Raw genomic sequence first — 13,763 nt, forward strand, 5'->3', positions numbered from 1 at the left:
TAGTGCGCTTCACGCTGGAGTATTGTTCGGCAGTCTGGAACCCGAATTACATGAACAGCAGCGGTCGAATTGAAGGCGTTCAACGAAAATTTATACGGTATGCTCTTCGACGCCTGTCTTGGCGCGATCCTGTCCGTCTACCAAGCTACGAGAGTCGGTGTCAACTCATACAGCTCGATACCCTTCAGCGTCGTAGAGAAACTGCAAGAGCCTTATTCATCTCTGATCTTTTCTCAGGATGCATCGATTCCCCAGATTTACTAGAGCGAGTCAACATCCAAGCAAGGTCCAGAACGTTACGCGGAAACGTTCTTCTGAGAGTGCCGTTTCGACGAACTATTCAAACAGCTAATGCTGCTATCACGGGACTACAACGCCTCTTCAATCGTGTGTCGCACCTGTTCGACTTTCATTTGTCTCGGATACCTTTAAGAAAGCGATTCCTGCAGTTTTTTAGATGTACTTAGTTTAAGTTTCCATCATTGGGGCCGAGTGCGGCCTGTTGATGTGTGCGATAAATAAATAAATAAATAAATAAATAAATAAATAAATAAATAAATAAATAAATAAATAAATAAACAAATAAATAAATAAATAAATAAATAAATAAATAAATAAATAAATAAATAAATAAATAAATAAATAAATAAATAAATAAATAAATAAATAAATCAATAAATAAAAGTCATCGTCCAGGCATTTCTGTATGACTATCTTGAACATGTTCGGAAACGCCAGGATCGCAGTCTTCAGTGCCACGTTTGGAAAACCATCTGGATCGGGAGCTTTCTTCGCTTTCAGCCCTTTGCCACAATATTTCCCCTGGCGTCATTGGACGCTTGGTGCTGGCCATAACGACACGGTAAGCATTGCCCCAGGGATTGGCGTCTACTTCTCTGCACAGCTCCTTGTAGCAGATGGACTTGCTTAGTACTATCTCGCGTTCAAAAATGGTTCTGGCTGCCCGGAATGTTATCTTACACTCTTCTCTGACTGCATTAGATCTTGTTCTCTGAACGCACCTTCTGGTTATTAAGCTGGCAACCCGGAGGATGTTGAGCCTTTCGTACCATCAGTACGCCGGCCGCCGGTAGTTTTTCGGGTCCATTTTCCTAGGCATTGTTACATCACATGCCCTCGCTACTGTTTCCGCCAGCTCATCGGCACTCGGAATTGGAACGATGCTTTCAGCACGAAGTGCTTCCACAAAAAGGGCCTTGTCGAAGTCCTTTACTTTCCACTTCCGCTCGCCAGTCCTCACTCTCGGTGTTATCATACGATTTCGCCGACCAATGGTGTAGTGGATCGCTTGGTGGTCACTATGTGTGTACTGCTCACTAACTCGCTAATTCATGTTATCCATCAGCGAAGTGCTGCAGAATATTACGTCGATGATAGATTCCCGGCCGTCTTTACGAAATGTGCTAGCGGAACCATTGTTGCACAGATTTACGTCCAGCTTCGCGAGTGCTTCCAATAGGCTGTAACCTTTTGCGTTAGTCAGCCTGCCACCGCGGTGGCACCGCACTCCACGGCTCAAGCGTTGCAATTTCCTCCTATAACAACCGGCGTTCGCCCGACTAACGAGTCGGTAAATGCGTCCAACATCTGGTTGTACTGCTCTGCTGTCCACCGTGGAGGGGCATAACAGCTACACACGAATACGCCGTTGATCCTGGTGATCACGAAGCTTTCGTGTGTGCTATCCACCAGCTCTTGGACAAGGAAACCGCCCATCACTTGGATTGCCGCCATCTCTGCCGCCACCACCCAGTTACCGTCATCGGGAGGGACACGATACGGCTTTGCAATAATTGCAACGTCGCACTTCGTTTCTGTTGTTGACTGCCACAACAGTTGCTGTGCAATGACACAATGATTGAGATTAAGCTGAGTTATCTCCATCATCATTGGCCTGCCTTCGCCTTTGCATACGTAGGGCATTTGAATCCGCCCGTCGTGTGATCGTTTCCGTCCTCCAGTTTGCAGATCATGCACCTTGGTTGCTTCGTGCAGTCTCTAGCAACGTGCAAACTTTCCTCTGCATTTTCTACACAGTGCAGACCTGTCCGGACCCTTGCAATTCCACGCCTGATGCCCAAGGTCCAAGCACCTGAAGCATCGCTCCATCCGTTTGGTTACTCGAGGAACGACTCTCAACGAGTACACCGTCCATCCGAATTTTATCTTGCCGGTCTCCGCCAGTTTGTTGGCAACGACCACTGGTTGTCGATTCGACGCCGTTTGAGTTCCTCCGTACGATTTCCAAATCCTGATAGTCGCCGGTATGTTCAGTTTGCACTGCTTTATCAGTGCAGCCTTCAGTTCTTCCACGGTCGTTATCTCGTTTAGACCCTTGCGTTCGACTACGGCTTCCTGCTACAGAACTCTCACGTTCGCTTCGCTGTCCAAGGATTTAGCAATGAGCTCGCGGTAGGTCGAGCTCTTGACGGAAGGATCCTTCTTCAGCTCGAAGATCATCTCGCCTTTCTGAGTGCGTCTCGTTTTAACGACGTTCTCTTCCAGCTCCTTCAACTCAGGGTCCTCTCTTACAGTCTTGAGAAGAGCGGTGTAGGACGTCGTATCGTTCGCTTCAATGATCAGTGCATCGCCCTTGTACCTCTCCCGAGAAGGGTTACGTTTCTCTTTATTCTCTTGTTCCTTCTTCTTTGGTTCCTTTTGTTTCCGTTTGTCGACTGATTCAGTTCTCATCAAGAGCACCGTCTGCTCGCGTCCAGTAGCTGTTACAGCCGGTTTGATACTCGTCACTAGCTACTTCACCATGGTGTGCACATTGTGCTTGTCCTTCGCGAATTCACAGACCTCGTTGAACTTTTTCCTCAGCTCCGTCATGTACGGGAATAATGGTTAAAACCAACACTTTAAGCTTAACACTTTTTCTAAGTTGCCACAAAACCAATAAAATTATAATTTTTATGCAGAATTCTTCTTCAGAAAAAACTTAACAAGACTTAATTTTTTTAGCGCTTCAAAAAATTAATTTCATTAAAAATTATTGGTTGAAAAACTTGGAAAACAAAGTGACTTTTTGTAGGCACTACGGGTAAAACCGACACCCCGTAGGGGTAAGATCTATTCCCCCTTTAATTTATTTTCTCTCCACATTTTTAAATTCTTTATCTTTATTAAAAATGGGCTATATGCGTGATTAATAAAGTGTGAGTATGTATGATGCAAATATGTGCTTTTTATTGCTTCATCATGTAGTGAGGGGAAGAAAATTCGAAATCGTAGTACTATAAATAAGAGTATTTTATGCTATAGGATTATTTCTTGATATGGGTATTTCCAAATAATCCTTGCGAACATCATTGCAACCTTCAGTATTATTTTATTTCGTACGAGAAGATTTGCAAGCGTTCTACGTTCTGCTAATTGGATTCATTCACTTATAAGTGACACACACACTTCTTAGCAAAACTATCTTTTTCAGATTTGATTTTTCGGACTCTGATTATCAACGATTTATTAGGGTATACATAAGATCATTGTCTCATTATGATAAAGTTCGTCTATGACAAACCAAGAGAACACTAGAAATTCGTTTTGATGAGCTTTTTGCAGAAATAGCAAAAACTTCAATAGAATCAGATAAGCAAAAATTCCAATTTTTGATTTTTAAAGTGACTCACAAGAAATAAATACAATAAAAGTATTTCTGTGTATTTCTGCTAATACTATAGTGTTCCAATAGGCTAATTGAAGTGTCACAAAGATCGCCAGCATTTTGCAATGAATCGCAAGTATACACAACAAGCTTAACAGCGTGTCGGTTTTACCCTAATCATAGGGTGTCGGTTTTACCCCAACAGCGCACATTTTTTTTATAAAAGCGATTAAAAATATTGAATTTCTCAAACTCGTCTTCAATGCACCTAGTTGATCATAGGAATGGCCGATAATAATAGGTACTGAAAAATGTGGTGATTTGAAAAGCTTTTGTTCGGTTAAAACCTTAAAATCTACCAATGAAATTTAACATCCAGACGAGCATGAACGCTGCTATCGTATGTTTTGTTTTTTTATGATATTTGACGCACCAACGTAAATCCAATTTTTCTTCAAATGCTCTACATAAACGTACTAATAATAATGTGTCATTATGAAATGAATAAAAATTTGATTTCTACGAAAAGTTGTGGGGTGTCGGTTTTACCCACAATTCCCCTACGCTGTAAGTCATTCTGGGTGGTGTCGCTACTTGATCTCGGGGTGAACACTCGCTTCAGTAACCCCATCTCACGTTGGCTTCCTCGTAGCTCAGCATGTGCCAAGCCGCTGCTGGCGCTCGTTGTGGCTACCGGTGGCGTAACTGGTGATCTCTGCAGCGTATCCGTCCTGGCAAACGCAATCGCGTCCGCCTTTGCCCCGCTTGCCTCTCCAATCTCAATTTTTTTTTTGGATGTCTCTATGCTGGTGGGTCCCAATTCCGGGCCGCTATCTCCACTTGTTGTCCGTAGTCGCCTCTTGTGATTCCATGGTTATCTATACGAGCAGTGAGGTCTTGATAAGGTGGACAGTATCCTTCATGGGGAGTAGTGTTCAGAGCTGGATCGACGTAAGCCGGGAATGCTCCAACCGAACCTAGTACCACCAACTAAATGGTGATGAGTTTTGAACGTATCCAAAGACCTACCAGGGTTTCGTCGGGGATCCTAGCAGAAGCGGAACGGACTCACTTCGTCGGAGTTGCTTTCGGAATTATGGTTTTTTAAAGATTTAGCAGAGCTCAATCAAAACTCTACCTTATCCTAGCAAGACTTCACAACTCGCAGTAGGTTCAGCCCCCCCCCCCTCGTTAAGCCGATGTATGTATGTATGAGTGTATGTCTGTATGTGTGTATGTGCCGAAATATTAACAAAATGACCATATCGGTTTCTCTGAGATGGTTGAACCGATTTTTACAAACTAATATTCAAATGAAAGGTATATTATTCCCATCGGCTTCTATTGAATTCCATTTTGATCAGACCTCTGGTTCCAGAGTTACGAGTTGAAGAGAACGGTTACATAGAAAGTCTTATTATAATTTGTCCACAACGGTTTCGCGGATTTTTCTGAACGGATTTTCACAAAAACAGTCACTAATGAAAGAAACAACGTTTGCATCGGCTGCTATTGAGTTTTGTGTAGATCAGACTTCTAGTTCCTGAATTACAGGATGATGAGTACGATCACGCAGAAAATCGCGGTTTCCACGGGTACAGCGATGAACATTTTTCAAAAATGTCACCACAACTGCTTGGATTTGTAGTTATATGACACTAACAGTCATTCGAAGTTATTGGCCACCATCGACAGTTCCGAAAGGCCCTACGGGAGTATCTAAAGTTAAAATAATTATCACATCGGTTTCTCGGAGGTGGCTAGCCGAGTGGACCAAACTTAGTCTCAAATGAAAGCTTTTACAACTATAGGGGAGAGTGGGTACACTTGATCCCACTTTTGTTTTTTTTTCTCATAACTTTTTAATGAAATAATAATTTCAATTGAAAAACTCGCCATTTTGTAGTCAATTTAAATTGTTAGAGCTATGACTAATATGTAAATCCGAATACTATGCCCTGTCAGTAATATAAACAATTTTGAAAATCATGTCAAAACGAGGTTTTTGTAAAAACGTGTGGTAACTTGATCCCCTGCAAACAAAGCACACTATGACTAATAGACATGAATGTTCAGCTAATCATCTGTCCTGACAAATTAATTAATTAGACTATCTTTTTAGATGCACGACAAACTTTAATCACAGTAGAAAGTCAAGAAAAGCATTTGCGGTAAATCAGTGCTGTTTAACTGGCTTCTCCAAACTTCAGTAACTTATACCATAATTTGTTCACGGAAAAAACATTTTAGATCAATTAATAGAGCCAGATACTTTATGAAAATGATGTTTTTCTATTTCTACACATTTCGTAAGTGTTTGAGAGAGCTAATGATAGGGATCAAGTGTACCCAGTGTTGCAGGGATACCTATTGTATGAGGTGAACAAAATTTATTTTTTTGTATGTATTGTGAAAACTTTTTATTCGAAAAACGTTTTTTACTAGACAAAAGTCCTTAGAAAGTAATTCTCCTTGAAAATATTCATATGTATTTAGTTCGCTGATATCAGACAACCGTTTAAAAAATTTGAAAAAAGATCTTCGAGATGGATATCAACACATATTTTCTAAAATATTGCACAACTTTTCCAAACCAAACGACATGCGTTAGATTTGTTTTAAAAACATCATAAACGACCAAATATTTCATTTTCTTTTTGAATTGTGGTAAATTTTGATGTATAGATTATGAGATATGGCCAGGGAATCAAATATCCCCAAGGATCAAGTGTCCTCACTCTCCCCCATAAACTGCTATTAAATTTCATTTCGATCCGGCTTAAGGTTCCGGAGTTACGGGTTGTGGCGTGCGGTCACATAGAAAATTCCGATTCAAACCGATATTGCGATGAATTCAAAATAGGTAAAAATGTCTGTCAAATAACTTGTATTTGCAGTTCTATGTCACTAACGGTCAACCGAAGTCTCGTTGACCATATTGACCATCATAGACTGTTCCGGAAGTGCCCCAGAAAAGTAGCCACCGACAGTCAATAAGATTATTTTGACTCAAGAACATTTTTTTAAAAGGGCGTGAAAGTTTCTATATGTTGTATTTTTGAAAAAGAAATGTTTTAATGCCGTATTTAATATAACAAAACTACCTGAGAACGAGTTACAGAGAATGAATACTTCTGTAGGAAAAAATATGCACTGAAAAAATGTGTCATTTTTCACAAAAACAAAAGTTTTTGTGAAAAATGACACATTTTTTCAGTGCAATATTTCGAATGTGATTGCATGATGATTTTCTAACGATAATTTTCTACATGTTTGTAAATTTCAAACCAATTAACCTGCAAAACTTTTTATAGCAGAATATGATTCTAAGCGTCATTTCTAATCAAAATATATTTAACAAAAATCTTCCAAAATGCAATAGATGTGAAGACATTTGGAATTTCGCTCCAACAAAATCAATAAATTCGTCATTAGAAACTATCAACAATCAAATGTTTATCGTTTTAGAGATATAAAAAAAACTCTTTAAGTGTATTTGGATCATGGGAGCTTTCACTAAAAAGTTTTTCTAACAACAACTTTTAACATATTTTTATAATTCATAATATTTGCAGTCAAAAATACGATTTTCTTATTGAATAGGATACTGAATGCCATTTCAAATTTAAATGCTTATAACAAAAATTTTCTGAAATTTATTAGTTCTCGAGATATTTTTAATTTTGTTTTAACAACACATTTGTTTTGTTTTACTACGAGTTTAAAAGCTGATTTATTGTTGCTGTGACAATATTTTTTAGCTTGTGGTACACCATTTTGTAGATATATTATGTGGCTTAATGTCTGCGAATGGAAAATGTTTACTTGCAATTTTAAATAATACTTAGCATCAATTTTCTGCATGATGGCGAAATGGCCAAAAAAATTGTGTCGTATAGGTTGGAAACTTCAAGCAATTTAAATAAATAAAGGCAATTTTACCTTTAATTATATTTATTTTTTTTTTTGTTAATATTTATTTATTAATTGGTATTTTAGAAAATGAATAAGTAATTGATAGACTTATTTACTTCCATTTGACAAAGTTAATCTGACTCACAGTTTTTACATGTAAAACTTGTACCACAGACAAACAGACGTAACAGCTCGAAGAAAATTCTAAAAAAAATCATCGCCCACGTTATACTAGCGAAATCTGTTGAACACATTGCACAAAATATGATTCTGGCAACCATGGGAAATAATTTTTTTTTCAACCGAAGTCCTGGCAACAATGTCCACACCGCTTGTCAACTGCAAGATAATAGATGAAAAATAAGAGCATTGTTGCAGTTGTTAAATTTGAAGAGCGAAATAGATAAATCGCCTATGTCACGTACTAGAAGTTTTTTAAATCCAACTCAACCATTTATTGTTACGGGAAATTAGGCAACGCCAAAATTGTTTTTCTTTTTCGTGTGAAGAAATCAATTCTTATCGTTAATTGGTCCTATGATTGATTTTTGTCTCTATTTACCCTTCTTTGCCGTCGTTCTTTTGGAATCCCGGAGACATCAGGAACTCTTTATTTTATTTTTCAAACTGGCGTTTACTTTTACTATAAAAGCAAGGCTATGTAGCCTATTTTTAAAAAGTTGGCTGTGTTATCGAGGTCATTGTATCAAGATCGCAGAGACACAACCCCTAAAATTTCCTTGCCAATATCAAGATCAATTCGCATCAACGATTTCATTTTTAGTTTTCCGTAAATGAAAACTCACTATGTAGGCTATGGGAGAATTTAATTTTTTTAAATTCTAAACTGCTGGTTCCCCACGACGATTCTGCATACGAGTACATGAGACAACTTTCCCTTTCAACGAAATCTTTGATCTTTCTCTTGAGTGCAAACTATGCTCGATGTGTTGGTCTTCTACGGAACTGTATCCTGACGCAACCTAAATATGTAGTTATTATCATTCATAATAATCCCACGACTTGATGTTTTATCGCTTGTTGGGTTGCGACCGATCATTAAATTTATCTAGATTGAATATGGTCTCAGCGTATCTTTAGTTTACATAGCTCCTGCATCCGGCCAACGTTGAAATTCTAACTAACTAACTAAACTACGAGATGATTTTGGACAATTCTTGCCTTGGACACTTCAACAGGAATACATTTCACATTTCTGGACCATTGTTGTCATTTTTCTTCGATAAAACAAACGAATATGAAGAAGAAAAACATAAACAAATAACTTGGTGGGCTTTTCTGTGGCCAGAGGTTTTGATTCGGTTCAGTCATAATTATTGTTATCGGTAGTTTCGAGATAAAAAAGTATCACTAAGTGTTCGAATCGGAAGATCCGTGGTGAAGTTCAGCCTTTTCTCTCTTTTCATCGTGCACAAAAGAATCATGATGCCTGGAACTTTATGTTTATTTATTTTATGGCTCGCGGACGCCATTGAACATAAACGACGTGTATAAAACTAATACATTCAAAAGTGACGAATGCTCCCATCTTTCTTTCCCTTCATCTTGGTTTTCGAGTGCTTGTGGTAACGAAGTGACGCATTATGGCTATGTGTCAAAATCGCTTCACAAGCGCCACGCTCGATGAGGTGGCGCATTTTTCATTACTCAAATCGACTGTTTTTTTCTGTGGGCGATGAAAATTCATCTCGTGTTACGTATGTTTGTCTGTGCTTGTACGCAATCTTGTACGCATGCGTAAGTAGGGGAGACCGGGGCTAGTTGGCGGTGTTTTCAGTTTTCAATTTTTATCGCTTTGATGTAGGTAGATCTTGCAAAATAGAACACGCGACATGAAAGAGCAGACTGTTTGCAACATCTCTGATTTTTTTAAAGTGTTTCATGCGTTGTCTCCATTTTTAGAGACAAAAATATGTGTCGCGGAAAACCCGCCAACTTACCCCGGCACCGGGGTTATTTACGTTGCAATTTCGATGAAAAAGATTCAATTTAAAATGGCGCAAAAATCAGCACAACAAAAGATTTTTCTCTCGTTTTTTGACACTGATCAGTACAGCTGTGACAAGAATGAACTATAGTTTCAACTTGGCATAAAAAGTGTCTAGTATGTGCTAAATATAACAGATGGCAACACTGCATAAGAATGAAAATATCGAGCTGTCTCAACCTATACGACAATCCCTTATATATTTTTCGCGCAGAAGTATTCATTCCCTATAGCTCGTTCTCAAATAGTTTTGTTGTAAAAAATACGGAAATCGAACAATTTTTTTTCGAAAATGCAGCATGTAGAAATTTTCACGCCTTTTTAAAAAATTGCTCTAGAGTCAAAATAATCTTATTGGATGTGGGAAATCGGAATCTAAGATGGTAAGTTACGATTTCATAGAATTTCGGCCGGATCTTTCCTCAGACCTTTCCGAAAATGCAATGAAATATTACCTGGGGCTCTGCACTCTGCGGTATCGTCATGTTTAGCATACAGAACTTTCGATCCTAAACTCACGATGTATTCATGAAGTAATAATCTTCATCGCCCCGATAGATACTATTAAATGATGCAAAATACTAATAAATTTTAAAAGAAATCTAACAGCGCATCATTCATAACCAAACCCGAGTGTCAGTTTTGTTCTCTGTGTTGTTTAATTCGCATCAAAATATCGCAAATAATTGTTTTTTTTTCTTTTTTAACTTTACTTTTCTATTAGCATATTCCGTCGATTTTTTGGTCGATGAACCAACCATCCCACAGTGGTCCCAAAGAGCAAAAAAGGGGGTTATTTAGATTGCGTCAAAAAGGTTGACTTTAGCAATATGGTGTCTTTGAGAAAGTTTCTTGAAGTAGAACTCCCCTTCTTTCTGTTTTAACAAATTGATGATTAATCCCCCTAATAGTGAGTTACGAAATTTATTTTCTTCAATAATTCAGATAGAGAAATACTTACTTCAGCAAAGTTATAGAGATACTCGTTACAAACATTTTACCTGAAGACTTCAACTCTCTATGTTTTAAGCTTTTTGAGATATAGGACATTATTTGTAAAAGGCCCCTTAAAACCAGTTTTTTCAACGTGAATATTTCCACGCATACTAGCGATAGCAAGCTTCCGTCTTCGGCAAAGTAATGCAGTTTAATAATCCAAACAATGTTCTAGAACATTTATATAATGGAAAAAATCTAGAAGAAAACTTATGATGAAAAAACTGGTTTTAAGGGGCCTTTTACAAATAAAGTCCCATATCTCAAAAAGCTTAAAACATAGAGAGTTGAAGTCTTCAGGTAAAATGTTTGTAACAAGTTTTTCTACAACTTTGCTGAAGTAAGTATTTCTCTATCTGAATTATTGAAGAAAATAAATTTCGTAACTCACTATTAGGGAGATTAATCATCAATTCGTTAAGACAGAAAGAAGGGGAGTTCTACTCTAAGAAACTTTCTCAAAGACACCATATTGCTAAAGTCAACCGTTTTGACGAAATCTAAATAACCCCCTTTTTTGCTCATTGGGACCACTGTGCATCCTCTCGTGTACATTTAAGTTTATTTATAAGATAATGGATTTGAAAATACAACGACCGAAAAAAATTTCTTCCCTTTTATTTAATCCGAAAAGCCTAGTTTTAGCAAATAATCTACCTGGTATGTATATGTTTATTGCCTTCTATCAAATTAGTCTGACGGCGTCGGTGGTTGAGTGGTAAGCGTGACCGCCACTCATTCCAGTTGGCCTGGGTTCAATTCCAGCCGAGGTCGTTGAGATTTTTCTGAGGTGAAAAAAATCTGTGGTCACGTCTTCCTTCGGAAGGGAAGTAAAGCCGTTGGTCCCCGATCCATGATCTATGATGGATCGATATCTAGTCCAGGTAGTGGAATCGCCTCTCTGGCGTCGGTAAAGAAGAAGTAAGTCTAAGCTTTTCAAAACTTATTGAATTTCCTATATCAGACAATTTTATCGAGAGTTATCGTGTTCGACGCGGCGCTCCTCGACTTGAAAATGGTTGGACGTCTACCCTTGGAACGCTCGTATGTGTGGCTCTGTGTGACTAAACATATTTTTTTTTTCGTGCACAATGATTGTATAAAGCAATCCTAACATTGGTTGGTCCCCGGTCCATGATCTATGATGGATCGATATCTAGTCCAGGTAGTGGAATCGCCTCTCTGGCGTCGGTAAAGAAGAAGTAGATCCAACTTCTATACTCTTACTAACAAAAATATCCCCCTCCCGTGGTACTTGTGGAGTGCGCAGTAGTATATACGGCCTCTAGCAAAAGCAAGTATCGGACTAACCATTCCTTCCCTTTCCTTTCGCGATCTACGTTCGGGCCTGGCCGGCGCCGGTACTGATCAAAAACGTTTTAGGATTACCAGGAGTTGCACATTGAAAGATGTTTCGCTACTCCCAAGCATAATTATCTACTGATTCCCTGTGCAACTTCAGATAGCCCCGATCGATAACGGAGTAGCAGCCAGGGGTGGTCGCATAAGCTCAAGCTCAAGCTCTATAAAATTAGTCCGGTATATGGCTGGTTTTGCTAGAAATCTGGTTCAAATGTCTTTTTGGAACAATAAGTCTTTCGAGCCCAAACTTCGAGTTAATTTTTAGCCACTTTTTGAAGAGAAGGGGAGTAGTATTTTCGATTAAAAAATTGTAAATTAGCTATGGAATTTGCGTCCCATCAGAATCCAACACTGACTTAGTGACAGGATTAAGCTAGCTTCAGATTGATGTTAGCTCCAAAAAACGGTGACACAATTTGTATGTTTATAGAAAAGTTGCTCATTTTAACTTGAGAACTAGTGAAAGTGAATGGCAGATTAATGCTTATAAACAACACAAGATACAACCGCAGAGTATTCCAATAAAGCACTAACCACATTCGAATTATAGTGCCTTTCGACAAATACGAGGGATTACACTTTAGGGTATTTTCAGCACCGAACGTGCAAATCCGCAGGTATTTGCTTCTCTTTGATGTAAAACTTCGAACTGCTGGGATTGTTTTGGAGCGTTCGGTTTTAGGGAATCCCCGGAGCGAATAAGACATTTTTATACTTACACCGCAAAAGTGATCAAGCGAACGCGTTAAGCAAAATGCTGTATTTCGGCTTGGAACGGTACATCATATTTTGACAGACTTTGCCAGCGAGTTGTAGCGTATAATGACACACGATTTTTAAATTTTTATCAAGAACTATTATTTGTTCAACAATTAAAACAATGAGAAACAGTATTAGGCTTGTTATAAAAGATGTTGAAGACATACACAAGAGGGATTGATTCCAACCTCAGAGTAGTACAGAAAGAGCAATGATTCTACTGACTCCACTTTGTTCGAGGATCCCAGGCTTACGAAGGCCTGGAATTATAGTATTTATTTGTTACGTATTTTCTATACTATTTGCTAGAGAATGAAATAGAAAACGTTGTAGTCCTAATAATAACCATGCGCTCACTTCAAAACCGTGTTTACGAGAGATGCGTTGTCAAATAAATACGCAAGGAATGTATTCGAGGACATGCAACGTCCAAGTTTTCGCCACAATTACTATCGCTTTTAAGCACATAAATGTTCCATCTATTTGGCGCTACATCTATTTTGAAATATTAAATGTAAAATAAGCTAACCACGAAACACACCACGCAAAATCAGGGAAATTTAGGTCTACTAAATCTGACGTTTAGAAGCATAAAAATTAACCTAGTTTTATGTTAGTTTATATTTTAACGTAAAAAATTATAATCTGTATATCATCACGTCTAGTATATCGACTAACGCTTGACCATCTGATGTCGAATTACACGTTCATGCAATTTAATGTCATGTGAAATAAAAAACAAACCTAAACTACATCAGATAAAGTTTCATTCACTTATTACTAATGTTTTGTCAATGAAATATTCAAGTACTTCATTCAATGCAATCTTAATGGAAAAACTCAATTCACTTAAGCGGCTATGTTGTGTTGGGCCAAAAAATCAAAAAAAAAATATTGTGTATATTTGAAGAACATATCCTTAATAGAGTTTATCTCAATTTTCATGGCGATCTGAGAACTAGAACTGAAATTGCAACCCTTGATAACATACTACCTCAACGCGATTATTTCGATATCGACTGTTTCTAAAAGAGACCTCGCAGCGAGCAACATATTTCGGATACTGTTGGGCTCACAATAGCTAGTGATTGAACA

At 38.2% G+C, this 13,763-nt stretch overlaps 1 protein-coding gene across 1 annotated transcript in view; it reads left to right on the plus strand.

The window, feature by feature from the left end:
- Positions 1 to 10,318, plus strand: part of LOC131692619 (trehalase-like) — a 146,568-nt gene extending 136,250 nt beyond the window's left edge. Inside the window, exon 8 of the mRNA XM_058979776.1 lies at positions 10,276 to 10,318. Within this exon, the coding sequence (XP_058835759.1) occupies positions 10,276 to 10,303 (28 nt within the window). The 3' untranslated portion in view covers positions 10,304 to 10,318. The remainder of the gene's footprint in view (positions 1 to 10,275) is intronic.
- The last annotated feature ends 3,445 nt before the right edge of the window (positions 10,319 to 13,763 follow it).

The sequence above is a fragment of the Topomyia yanbarensis genome, chromosome 3, assembly GCF_030247195.1.
Source record: "Topomyia yanbarensis strain Yona2022 chromosome 3, ASM3024719v1, whole genome shotgun sequence".
In the NCBI taxonomy this organism is placed as follows: Eukaryota; Metazoa; Arthropoda; class Insecta; order Diptera; family Culicidae; genus Topomyia; species Topomyia yanbarensis.